We start from the raw sequence: 13,177 nt of genomic DNA on the forward strand, positions 1-13,177 counted from the left end.
TGCTCTGGAAGTTGTCCTGAATAGAACCATGTCTAACTCCCTTCACAGTCCAAGTGGCCACCTGGACCTGTTTGTTCGCTTCCTTCATGGCCTCTGTCTGGAGTCCAACCAGAGAATCTTAGGAGGTTTGCTGGGTCACACAGAGAACAGTCCAGAAACCATCCAGAGAATCATCAACAACCTGAAGGAGATGAACAGTGATGAAATCTGTCCAGACAGAAGCATCAACATCTTCCACTGTCTGATGGAGATAAACGACCACTCAGTCCATCAGCAGATCCAAGAGTTCCTGAAGTCAGAGAACAGATCAGAGAAGGAACTCTCCTTGATCCAGTGCTCAGCTCTGGCCTACATGCTGCAGATGTCAGAGGAGGTTCTGGATGAGTTGGACCTGAACCAGTACAAAACATCACTGGAGGGACGACGGAGACTGATTCCAGCTGTGAGGAACTGCAGAAAGGCTCGGTAAGTCCAACGTTAATGTGATCATTAATATTCTACAGCAACATGAAGCTGAAGCCTCAGTGTTAAAGAGAAACACTTCACACAGAATCTAAAAGTTCACAGAGTGAAAACATCAACTACTGGTTCCTAGAAAACGTCTTTGTTGAGGATCAGATCAAAGCAGCTGTAAAGTTAGTGAACATCAGGATCTTCTGTCTTTTTGCTCGATGGAGCTTTAAGTCAAATCCAACAGAGAAACTTTAGCTTAGTTTCACTCTTTGTGATGGAGCTACAGCTGCTTCAGCATCAACATTCATGAAGTCAGTTTGTGTCACAGATACTTCACATTTATAGACTTTATATTTTCTGTCATCACAGACTTATTAGATGTGGACTCACAAAGACTCACTGTGAAGTTGTGGCCTCAGCTCTAAAGTCCAACCCGTCACATCTGACACATCTGGACCTGAGCTTCAACTACTTCCTGCAGGACTCAGTGAAGGTTCTGTGTGCTGGACTGGAGAGTCCTCACTGTCGACTGGAGACTCTGAGGTCAGTGTTTTTCCTGGTTCATGTCTCAGCACCAGTTTTTTAGCTCATTACTTCAAAAGTCTCCACTTGAAAAGAGACTCATCTGTGTCAGAAATCTGCAGGGATGAATTGATAGTTTGTTGTGACTCTATAAAGTCTATGAAGCTCATGAACAGATGTTTGTCACACTTTAAATGTGACTCAGCTGCAGAGACTCTGAGTAAATCATGTCTCCACATGTTTGAAGGATCTTTAGTGGCGTCTGATTCGTCTCCATCAACAGGCGACACTTCAACCTGTGTGTGATGCTTCCTGTCAGACAATGATGTCACTTTGTAGAGACACAAGCAGGAAACAGGAGCATGAATATGAGGCTGCAGACATGTTGCTACAGAAGGTTCTAGGTTCCATGTAGAACCAGAGGAGAGAACATCCATCTGACTGGGATCAGTTCTAAAGATGATTCACTTCATCAATAATGGTCAGTTTGGAGTTTGATCCAAACATTAGTCTGAACATTTTCCATCAGACGACACAGAATAGTTCAGATTTAGAGAGAAGACGATGAATGAAAGGAACCAGATGAAGTCTTTGATCCAACACGTCTGGTTTTCTACTGGTTCCAGCAGCAGCTTGTGAATCAGTGCTCACATCAACAGGTGTATGAATGTTGTGCTGACATGTGGATGATGTGTAGAAGCTGAGATCATGACGACACAACAACACAAGCACAAAGTCACTCTGCTCATTTTAGACTAAACATCAGTGATCAGGACAAATCTGACTCATTATTAATGCTTTGATCCACATCTTTGATTCTTTATTCAGATTGAGTTGGTGCAGGTTGTCAGAGATCAGCTGTGATTCTCTGGTCTCAGCTCTGAAGTCCAACCCGTCACATCTGACACAACTGGACCTGAGCTACAACAAGCTGCAGGATTCAGGAGTGAAGCATCTGTGTGGTTTTCTGGAGAGTCGTCACTGTCGACTGGAGACTCTGAGGTCAGACTCCATGTTTTAGTTCTGTGTAAGTTAATGTGATGCGAACTGTAGCAGGTTCATCATGAGGTCAAATCACATTCAGGACTGATCACATTCAACTGTTCAATGACTGAAAGGAAGGAAGTAAAAATCAGTAAATGTTGAGGTTGGTTTAAAGAGAGAGAATGAGATAATGTGATTTAAATGTTTGATGTTTGACTGTGACTCTTAGAACTGACTGGGACTAAATTAAGACACTTGTATAAAGCACGTACAGAGAATCAGCAAACCAATGAATCAGAGTAAAGACACAAAGATGTTGTTGAAGAATCTGAGAGAAAAACATGACGTTTCATCTTTGATTCTTTATTCAGATTGAGATTCTGCAGTTTGTCAGAGATCAGCTGTGATTCTCTGGTCTCAGCTCTGAAGTCCAACCCGTCACATCTGACACAACTGGACCTGAGATACAACATCCTGCAGGATTCATCAGTGAAGGCTCTCTGTGACCTGGAGCAGAGTCCAGACTGTGGACTGCAGACTCTGAGGTCAGTAGAGGTTGGAGTCAGTCTGTGCTGCTTTCAGCAGTATTGGACTAAACTCAGTTAGTGTCATAGCAGAGATCCAGTGTTTCCTGTAAAGCTCCAGTCACTCATCAAAGTGTCGTAGCATCAACACTAACTACTGATCAGGTTCATGTGTGTCACAGCTCTGAGATCAGTCTGGCTGATAGAACCATGGTTCCATGTAGTAACCATGTGGTGCTGGTACCAGAACCTCTGCTGAAGTCCAGTCATCACATCTGTGTCTGTGTCCTTCTGTCATTAGTTGCTCCAAAGCTTCTCATGTTTCTGTGTCAGCTGATGTTTCAAAGCAGAGAAGATGTTGGTCACCACACAGCGACTCTGTCTGTGATGGACCAACAGGAAGTTGCCTCTAAAGCCATGACTCAGCAGTTTGTTTCAGTGTGGACTGGAGGGAAATGTGCAGAGTCAGCAGACTTGATGCTTCAGTCCAAGAGCTTAAGGGAAAAGAATGGAAATTCCTTTGCTTTCCCCCAAATTTGTATTCTGCTACATGAGGGCACTCTAGTGTGAAGTGTCTTGCTCAAGGACACACCTGATGCTGAGGCGGGGGATCGAACCTTTGCCTTCCGAGTCCGACATTCTACCTACTAAGCTATCAGGCCAATGAGCTAAAAGGAAGCTTAACAGCTGCTCCACTTCTGCTGTGAACACGACTGAAGTCCTGCTGCTCTTTGTCCTGGATGTGACAGATGATGAAGGGAGTCTCTGTAGACACTCACTGATCTGCTCTTTTGTTCTCTTTGCAGCTGGAGAGATTATGACAGGTCCATGTTACCGGGAGCAGAGCGTCCTACACAACAGACTGAAGCAGGAACCAGAGCAACAAGACAAAATAAGTGTGTGGTGCAGTAGTTAGACATCGAGGACAGTGTTGACTGTATTTCTTCTTCAGGCTCCTCTAGAGGTCAGTGACTGAGGACTTACTACCAGCTGGAGCTTTGTTGTTTTCTAACCATCCTGGGCTCAAAGAGCTACAGGACAACAAATGGGCTTTAGTTTTTAGAACCATTGGACCAATCAGATCAGAGAGAGACCAGACTGACGGCTCTGCTTCTCTAATGGAAACCCTGGTCAGAGAACGTTGGCTGTGTCTCTATCAGAGACCATGGATCAGTCTGCAGGTTCACTACTTCCATGTTCACCACAGTCAGTGAAGACTTGTTAACATTTAACAGCTGCTAAAGTTTTGCTTTATTGTGTCCAACTGCTTTTGCTTTGTGTTTTGCTGTAACAAACAGTGTCAGTAGTAAATACTCCATGATGCCACTAGATGGCGCTCATATCTAGAGAGGAGCCCTAAAACCCTACAGAGATTCTAGTAGTACTGACCCACTGGGTCCTGATTCAGAACCCACTGGGTACTGATTCAGAACCCACTGGGTACTGATCCAGACCCACCTACACCTGTGCTGTGTTCACCTGTGGAGGGAGTTGGATTCTTTACCAAATGTATTTGGCTCCATCATGAATTTTAACTATAACCTATAAATGTGTCCTGTGTATTAAAGAGATTTCTGTTGTTCATATGGTTTTAGTCCAAATTTAAAAACCTGGAACCAAGAGGAACCTTTTTATTGTTCAGAGTTTTCACTTGTATAAAACTTGCTTCATTCTACAGGTGTAGTGTTTAAATACAATTTGGATCTTTCTGCTTTTTAACATCCTTCATTTATGATCAAGGATAAAAAGCCATCGTTTCATATAATGAACTGATTTCCAGACCAATGTGTCAGAAGCCAGAATGTGAGCTGGTTCTGGGTGAACTCTTCCAACCACTGGTTCTGTTTCCTCGTCTCCTTCGTATCATCTCTCCTCAGTGCTCCAGTCGTGTAGCTGCTTATGCCTCCTCTATAGTGGCTGTTATGTTGGACCAGTAGGAGGCAGCAGCGTGTTTCCAGACCAGTGATGCTGGGAGCAGTGAAGCAGCTTCTCACCTGGAGACAAACATCACTTCTCTTCTGGAAGCGTTTCAACATTTATTAGATGCAGTGAGTCAAGTGATTCAACACACGCTTAATGGTTCAGTGTGATTCTGTGACTGTGTCACATCAATAACTCCATCAATAACACGTTGCTGTTCTCTATTCACCTGAACCTGGTGGAGGTGTTTTTATCAATGTTTTTGTGTAGAACAAAGACAAGAGTGTATTTATTTAGCACCTCTTGAAACAGACACCAGCTCTAAGCCTTTAAACATCAGACAACATTTTACCTTTTTCTGAAATGATCAGTCTGTTTATTGACTCACACTGTGTGTGTGTGTGTGTGTGTGTGTGTGTGTGTGTGTGTGTGTGTGTGTGTGTGTGTGTGTGTGTGTGTGTGTGTGTGTGTGTGTGTGTGTGTGTGTGTGTGTGTGTGTGTGTGTGTGTGTGTGTGTGTGTGTGTGTGTGTGTGTGTGTGTGTGTGTGTGTCTCTCTTTGTCACACATAGAGACAGTTACTCACACACACACACAGTCGTGTTTCTCATCACCGTGGGGACTTCCCATTGACATAATGCCTGCCTTCCCTAGCCCCTAATCCTAACCCTAACCATCACAAATAAAGGCAGACGTCTAATCTTTGCTCTAATCTGAACCAAAACTCGATTCTAACCACAGCCCTAAAATCACATCTTCACCCTCAAAAAAGCTGTCGGACTGGTGGGGACCCACTAAGTGTACCCACGTTGTCGCAGTGTCCTCACCCTGATAGCAAAAAACATGGTTTATGGTCCTGTTAGTGTGTTCTTCCTGCTTGAGCAGAGATTTTTTTTCGTACAGTTACTTTGCAGATTTGTTTGTGGCATGAAAAAAGCTGCAGAGTAACTGCTCCTGTTCCAGACTTTTTCTAGTGTCTCTTTTTTACGTCAGGCCATCTCTAAGTATCTATCTATATCTAATATTAGCAACCTATTCAAGGTTTGTAGCAGTTTAGTGTGGTTTGTAAAACTCCACAGCATTCAAAATTTTCAGAAGTTCTTCTCTGTGGAACTCTAAGCAGTGGCAGCTGTTGACTAAATTGTGTAGCATGAATATACAACAAGCAGTTTCTGTTTCTTCAGCTTCCAATTTCATTTTTTGCATGACACAAAAGCATGGCCATCATTTAAGCAGTATTTAAAGCTTTAAATGTTTTGTACAAGTTCCTTTACATTTATGCCTCATATAGAACAGTGCTGTCATCATGTCTTAGTGACTAATGAATAGAAGTAAAGTCAGGAATACATCTAGACTCCATCAAGCTGATATCATGTTTGATACTTTTTCTCCAAATGTGTAATTATACTTAGCTTTATTTTTAGTTTCTGCACTTTATAAGCACTAATAATATAAAACTGTGTCTAGAAATGTAACAATGATACGTTGGATCTAGATTACTTCACCATCAACATTATCAAATGTTGTCTCTCTGTCTCTCTCTCTCATGTCCAGCGCATTTCCTAATTTCCCATCTGTCCCAATCATCTGGTCATTAGCTACTTTGGAAGTTTACATTGGCGGCTGAACTGAATACAAACAGGTAGTGGGGCAACTGTGATGGGAAAGTAATAGGAGGAATACAAGTGGAACATAGAGTCAGAATATTTTGAGAAGAAATTAGTTTTTGTATTTTACAATTTTATGAGAAAATATTTTAACTTCATTGATCTCACATTAGGGAAATTATTCTCTGCATTTTTTGAGCAGCCACAGTGCAGCGCCCGGAGAGCAAAGTGTCTTGCTCAAGGACACGCTTCAGTGGGCTTTGAACCTGGGACTTTCCGCTCTCCAATGCTCTACCAGCTGAGCCACCAAATAAACTGCAAGACATATTTTTTATTAATTTATGAGAGAAAAATATAAATGTAGGTAAAATATCCTTGTATAAAGAGATGTATCCAGTCCGATATAATTTTCTTGAGAAAAATATGTGGCATAATGTAATTGTAAAAATTGTGCCTTTGTGCTTTTTCTTATCCAACACAGTCGTCATGTGCTGGTTAGGTTCAACACTGAACATTCTCACAAAAACAACTAATTTCTTGTGCCCTGACGTACATTAAGTTTAAACATCTGATGTTCCTTTTCACTGACTGATAGTTTATGGTCTGTATCTGTCTTTTTTCACCCAGTCTCTGGTTTGGCTGTAAAACCCAATGCATCTTGTCTTGAAGCTCGGTGTTCCTTCCTTTGGATAACAAGACATGATGATGCAGAAGTGAGAAAGCAAACATTCTCACTCACAGCGAGATGAGGTGGCACAAACAATTCCATTGCTGCAGAGAGACATTCCACCAGAGCCAGAGAAAGGGGTTAAAAGGCAGAAGCAACTTGAAGGTCTTTGCATCACACCTTCGAGGTGTGTGCACTGATCTCCCAGCTGGTTTTTGGTTTGTTGATGTGCACGATCAACATCCATGCTTTTGATTTGCTTTCCTCATTATTTTTATTTTCCTTTATTTTTATAATAAATCACACAAAAGACAACTCTCTCATCTGCCTCTTTATGGGAAATTTCCACAACACATATGTAGACAATGTACATTTTGTTATTGTGTCAAAAAACATTGCATATCACAAAAAAAATTAAAATAATCTCATACAGGTACAAAATTACAAGTGTCAAGGAGTCACACAGGTTTGAGAGTTCATCCTCACAACAACCTTCTCTTCCTCCCAGTTCAGATGTTGAGTTTAGAGCTGCTTTCATTGCTCTCTGCAGTGGCTCCTTCTTCTTTGAGGTCCATCTGAAATCCAGACGTCTCTGAGATCTTGTTGTTCTGCTGTTTGTTCCAGGGTCTCGCTCTGATCAGCACCACACACTGTGGGACAGAGACAAGTTCAGCATCGAGTCAAAACCTTTTCATTCACACGGAAAAGGAGACGTATGGTCTTAACTTTCATAATGTACAAAATTGTCATTGTTCAGTGAACGCACCAGCTCTATCAGCGTAAACAGGCCTGACAGACACGTCACAGTGAACATGATGACGATGAACCACGACTTCTCTGTTGTCTGGGACATGTAACAATCGACTTGACCCGGACATGGATTCATGCCACATTTATAGGTGTTGGACAGGTAGAAGCCGAATGTTACAGCCTGAAACAGAGCAAATCCCACCTGAGGAAAGAGAAATGCAGCAGGTGAACAACACATCTGTCATAAACACAGACACACACAGTTTACAAAACTCTCCTAAAACTGTTGATAATGTCCCAATCAGCCCTAGATGTGTCACAGTAATGTTTAGTATTGGACTTTTGAACATCTTGCTGATTTCAGACTCACCTCCAGCAGAACACCTGCTGACAGGAGACCCAGATAAGCCCTGAGGACGTGACCTTTAACCTGAGCTCCTTGGTCGCACTGAGGGGAAATAAACAAAGCCACACAAAATCTGTCACTGCTGCTTTCATTGAATGCAAATCTTTTTGTTTCTTACATTAACACAACCACCTTTACATTTTTAAAATCTTAATGGCTTTTTCTCTGCACCTTTTTATTCTGCATGATGACATGAACCAAGTAGCAAAGAAAAATCAGACCAGGAGCCAAAATCAGAACCACCTGAAGACACAGGAGAGTTTGTCACCTATTATTTATATTTAGTTACATATTTGCCCAGTTGGCTTCTATAGTGTTATAACAGTTTTACCTGCAGAGTCCAGTACTGATGCAAAGACAAAGAGAAGATGTGACTGAATGCAGCGTGAGTGCAGCCTGGTTGTTGAGTGTCACAAACAAATCCTGTGAACTCTTTGTCCCAGACCGGCTGCACCGCTGCTCCCACCATAACCACACGGATCAGCTGCAACACTGGGAGGCTTGTTTTACCTGGGAAAGAGAAACACAGTCATCCACCTTCACTGACACAAACAAATGTCCCGACTTTGTAATTGATTGATTGGCTTTGTTTTGATTGTACCTAAGAGGCTGGAGTGACAGTGCCACAGGCTCAGCAGATGCTCCAGGAAGCTTGGATCCTCTGTGACCTCTGACCCCGACTGAACGACGTCCGCTCCGTGCTGCTGCTTGTTCCTCACCATCACACAGATCAGCTCCACGGCGCTCAGCAGCAGAAAACAACACAGGATGTGATGAACATGATGAAGAGGAAACTGGTCTTTTGCCCCGAACGAGGAACAAAACAGTCGACTTGGTGGGAACATGGAAACCTTGAACAGCTGTAGGTCACACGCAGCCAGAAGCCGTAGAGTAGTGACTGTATCAATACAAACACAACCTGCAACAGAACAAACAGGTGGAGTGATGAGTGTGTGTGTGTGTGTGTGTGTGTGTGTGTGTGTGTGTGTGTGCGTGTGTGCGTGCGTGCGTGCGTGCGTGCGTGCGTGCGTGCGTGTCTCTCACCTCTATCAGTATTACAGACACCATGCAGGCCTGGTACATGCCCAGAGCGTGACCTTTGACCTTACCATCAGCCTTCTTTACCTTAAAAACAAACATGACACATTAGAAATATGTTTGTTTGACGATAAAAATCGAAACATATTAAATTGAACGGTGTCGTCTGAACTGATTGTCCTGGTTGATCAAGTGGAGCAAGTAGCAGAGGAAAACTAGACCCGGAGACAAAACTAAAAGCAGCTAAAAGAAGCAATGACATTATGGTTAGAATTGTTAAATATTTTAATAGTTAGTAATTTTTTTACAAGAAAATGTTACATTTGTATCACATTTTCATTTTCAACAACTAAAAAAGTAAGTGTTTTTCACCTGTAGTGTCCACAAACGTGTAGCAGCCAAAGGTGTGAGCTGATCGTAACAGACCTCTTTACAGCCTGGCATCCTAGAATTACACTCAAACTTGTCATCATCCCCCCAGGCCGTATGTGCTGCAACTCCCAGTATCACCAGTCTGACCAGCAGGATCACAGGAAGCACTGATTTACCTGTGAAAAGGAACCAGGCGTCCATAAATCAACACTTACTCTCCCACGAATAAAGTCAGTTTAATGCAGTGAACGCACCGATGAGAGTCGACTGTGGAGGCCATTTGCAGAGCAGCCTGGACAGGAAACCCAGCTTCTGGCTCCTCATTGTTCCTGTTGTAGTGGAAAATAGAAAACCAGCTTGTTTAAAATCTGTTGGCCTCAGTCCAGTCTTTTGTAAATTCCTGGAAACACATCCAGCTGTTTCTTGTAAACTGTTCTGCAGATGTTTACAATCTGTCTCTAAACATGCAGATTCCAGAAGCAGCATCATTTATAAAGTTAGCATACTAAATCTAAACTAAAACTGTAATACTAAAAATATATTACTACATACTATAATATAGCTATTAGAAATGTATTAGAAAAGTGTCAATACTAATATATGAACAATGTTTGAATGCTGTATTGAACTACACATTGTATCCAGAACCTCTAAAACTGAATAAATGTAGTTTGTTATATTTCACAATTGAAACACATTAAAGTAAAATCAAATGATTCTCCAATATTATCAACAAATCCACAAATTAAAGACAGTTTATAAACATATTTACACTTAAATAATATATTTTATAACTCAGCCACTTTCTGTCTTGATTCACCAAAATAAAACAGCTAATCCAGGAGGAGAGTTCAGGTCTGCATGTGAGACACAGCACACTGGATAAACTGTTCTGATGAAGCCCCTCCTCTTTTCCTAAAAAACTAAACTATCAAGGGAAAGGAGTCAGCGACAGGAATCCACACAGAGACACGAGAATGTGCGATAATGGAACCTTTCTACTGGAGATCATGAACTTGACCAGTGTATGACCTGAATGTTGCATATACTCTTTTCCACAGTTGTGTGGTGACTGACCCTGAAACTGCTCACGCAGATAAACAGGTTCATCTTCGCTCATACAGTAGCTGCAGTGAAGAACTGAGCTCAGTGTTGAATCTGTGCTGTTTCTGTGTACTTGTTGTTTCCTTTTCCACACTCTCATGTTGCCAGAGTAAACTGTTTTTTGCTTTTACTGCTGCACAGTCAGACAATGTAAACTCAAAGAAAAGTTTAGTAATAGACCAATACAGTAGTTCATGAACATGTAACAGGCTATTTACTATGACGTCAGACCCGGATAATTTCACCCTTAACAGGCCTCGCTGCACTTGAGATAAACAGAACATGTCTAATTTATTACAACACTCCTCCACTGCAGCCAGACTTATTCATGTCTTCAGTCGCATCTGTTCAGTTCTTCTTCAAATGATTTATAACTTTGTCAATTATGTGCATCTAGATGACAACAGGATAATCAACTCCATTATAATTTTAATATATTTTTAATATGAGCTTCTAGACAATGTACCAACAGCATGTTGTTTCCTCCTACATATTTATTTATTGCGTTGTAATCAATTTCATGTTCCATGCATGACCTCTGTCCTGAGGTGTTGTCACATGGGTGGCAATGGCTCAAAAGGTCATTCATTGCAGATTGCTGTGTTTACTGTGATTGTGTTCACATATGCTCATTAATTGCCATCATATCTGCCACATAAACCTTGCATCAGACACACCCTCATGGTCCCTCATTCACCATCATTCTGAAACAGAAAGAAAATGAAACAGTCACTGTTGTTAACTGTGAACTAAAAAATGAGCCAGGAAGCCAAAGTGTCAGTATAAAGGTAAAAGAACTGACTAACACAGGTATTGTTGTCGTATGTGAAAAGGATTTACCTTTGCATTATGCGCATTGCATACCGCTATGAGCCTCGGTTAGACATCTGTGTGTTGTACATCAGTTACCTATTTGTTTAACATATATTTTCTCTGAACATTTAGCATCAGGCAAACTGTTACAAATTCTGCTATAATGAAAAATGAGAGTTGCACATGCTGAAAAGAATTAAAGAATTAAATCTGCAGTGCGATGACTCAATTAACTTAATGTTTTACATATTTTGCTTTGATTCTAACGTGTTCAAAGCAACCGATCAGTAAAAACATTGTTCAGTAAAAGTTGTAACGGATAACATTTTAGTGTTAATGCTACAACAATAGAACTGTAGACAATCATCTGCAATTGTACAGGAACATATTTAGCATTAGAGCTTTAACAGTGCATTTTCTTCAGGAACTGTTGTTATTATAGTTCTTCCACGTATTTCTTGGCATTTTCGATACCAAACAGTTGGACAGTGTCGTTGGCCTTTAGAAAAAAACTCTGTTAACAGAGACACTGTAATGAAAATGTTTTTTGAACTGAATCCACCAGGAGCTCTGTCTCATTCTTGTTGGAAATTTGTTAGATGGCAAGTTCTTTTGTGCGCGATGCCTTTCCTGACAAACTCTATTTATCTGGGTTTGAGGCCGGCACACAACTCCTTCAGCTAGATTTAAAACCACGACCTTGGAACGTAGAACAGAAGGATATGATAAACTGAAACTTGCTTAAGCGCAAAAACCACATTATTTGGTAACCAAACGCTATTTCAATACAGCACTGATGCTGCTGCTAGTTGTTTAACATTAACACAACTGAGTTAGTTGGAATCTCTCCTTGATTACATCCAATATGGCGCTGCAGATGGCAGCCTCAGCTCTCCGCTCCTCAGGACCTTCTACTTTTTTGGTGTTTTTAGTTTATTTTATGCAGCCACTCACAGCTTCACTGATTTTCTACTCCAGAGAAGCACTCCTAAACCCAGAACATTCATCTCCTGGAACCTTTCCTACAGTTTTTACAGACTCGGAATGTTACGACTCGCCCCGTCGGTTCCGACCGAAACCGTTTGATTGAGGACAGAGAGGAGATGAGGTGGAGATGGAGGAACGACAGCACCCGTTTCTAGCGGGGAAACTACTGTACAGCTCTCACTGAGCGGGAGGATTTTGGCACCGAGGCCAACGTGCATCCAGCACCACACGGACACGTCACACTAGTAAAACACTCAGTCTCCCTGCACACTTACCTGACCACAACCGGCTGACCAGGTAGCAGGGAAACAGGAGGGAGACCCCAAGTGCACGATCCAAAACACGGAAATAATAGTTTACGTGAGTCAGTTTATTAAACACAAAACCACTGCAAAGCAGGTCTCAGTTCCAACACAAAACGCAAGAACTAAAAATCACTGCAGTGCAGGAAAAAACTATCACTTACATAAACCTAAAACACTCCGTAACACTACAGGCAAAACTAAACATGAACACAAGAAAAAACATGTCTATTTATGTGTTGTGGAAATTTCCCATAAAGAGGCAGATGAGAGAGTTGTCTTTTGTGTGATTTATTATAAAAATAAAGGAAAATAAAAATAATGGGGAAAGAAAATCAAAAGCATGGATGTTGATCGTGCAAATCAACAAAGCAGAAACCAGCTGGGAGATCAGTGCACACACCACGAAGGTGTGATGCAAAGAGCCCACGATCCTCAAGTTGCTTCTGCCTTTTAACCCCTCTGTCCGACTACAGTGGAACATCTGTGTGGCCCAATCAGACTGATGCACCATCTCATCCCTGTCACTGTGTGTGTGGATTTGTGTACATTCTCACACCTGCATCTTTGACGTCTGACTGTCAGAGAGGAAGGAGCGCTAGGTCTCAACAGACAGAGACACAACTCCCCGGCCTTGGGTTTGGGAGCTAGAGTCCAGAGTCTATGAGGCAGAGACAAGCATTGAACAATGAGGTAAAATGTCAAATACATAAAACAAAGATATTAATTG

At 41.7% G+C, this 13,177-nt stretch overlaps 4 protein-coding genes across 11 annotated transcripts in view; 1 reads left to right on the forward strand and 3 right to left on the reverse strand.

The window, feature by feature from the left end:
- The window catches only part of LOC114847412 (gap junction Cx32.2 protein-like), a 69,011-nt gene extending 58,820 nt beyond the window's left edge, over positions 1–10,191 (reverse strand). For 2 of the 3 annotated variants that reach the window (XM_055506795.1, XM_055506799.1), the window contains exons 1-2: positions 10,045–10,188; positions 9,496–9,570 (exon numbers count right to left, since the gene is read on the reverse strand). The gene's annotated coding sequence lies outside the window, so the exon portion shown is untranslated. Of the gene's footprint in view, positions 1–9,495; positions 9,571–10,044 lie in introns of all 3 variants that reach the window. The other variant, XR_008693998.1, reaches the window with a different exon arrangement.
- The window catches only part of LOC114866447 (NACHT, LRR and PYD domains-containing protein 12-like), a 128,763-nt gene that overhangs the window by 81,476 nt on the left and 34,110 nt on the right, over positions 1–13,177 (forward strand). Inside the window, exons 8-9 of one of the 5 annotated variants that reach the window (XM_055506776.1) lie at positions 1,804–1,977; positions 2,331–2,778. The exons of 3 other annotated variants lie outside the window; for them this stretch is intronic. In XM_055506776.1, coding sequence (XP_055362751.1) covers positions 1,804–1,977; positions 2,331–2,565 — 409 coding nt within the window. In that variant the 3' untranslated portion in view covers positions 2,566–2,778. Of the gene's footprint in view, positions 1–1,803; positions 2,003–2,330; positions 2,779–13,177 lie in introns of those variants that run through there. One more of the 5 variants, XM_055506782.1, reaches the window with a different exon arrangement.
- LOC121202079 (gap junction Cx32.2 protein-like) lies at positions 6,950–8,954 on the reverse strand. 2 transcript variants are annotated; one of them, XM_041069775.2, is made up of 7 exons: positions 8,876–8,954; positions 8,433–8,750; positions 8,163–8,341; positions 8,003–8,074; positions 7,796–7,873; positions 7,442–7,627; positions 6,955–7,325 (listed from the first exon to the last, which is right to left on the reverse strand). In XM_041069775.2, exons 2-7 carry the CDS (start codon positions 8,674–8,676, stop codon positions 7,185–7,187), a joined length of 900 nt encoding a protein of 299 aa, XP_040925709.2. In that variant the 5' UTR covers positions 8,677–8,750; positions 8,876–8,954; the 3' UTR covers positions 6,955–7,184. The 2 variants fall into 2 exon arrangements, with proteins under 2 accessions (XP_055362765.1, XP_040925709.2); XM_055506790.1 differs by lacking the exon at positions 8,003–8,074 and having other exon boundaries at positions 6,950–7,325.
- The window catches only part of LOC129603781 (protein NYNRIN-like), a 54,826-nt gene continuing 54,691 nt past the window's right edge, over positions 13,043–13,177 (reverse strand). Inside the window, exon 2 of the mRNA XM_055506784.1 lies at positions 13,043–13,080. The gene's annotated coding sequence lies outside the window, so the exon portion shown is untranslated. The remainder of the gene's footprint in view (positions 13,081–13,177) is intronic.

The sequence above is a fragment of the Betta splendens genome, chromosome 2, assembly GCF_900634795.4.
Source record: "Betta splendens chromosome 2, fBetSpl5.4, whole genome shotgun sequence".
Classification (NCBI taxonomy): domain Eukaryota; kingdom Metazoa; phylum Chordata; class Actinopteri; order Anabantiformes; family Osphronemidae; genus Betta; species Betta splendens.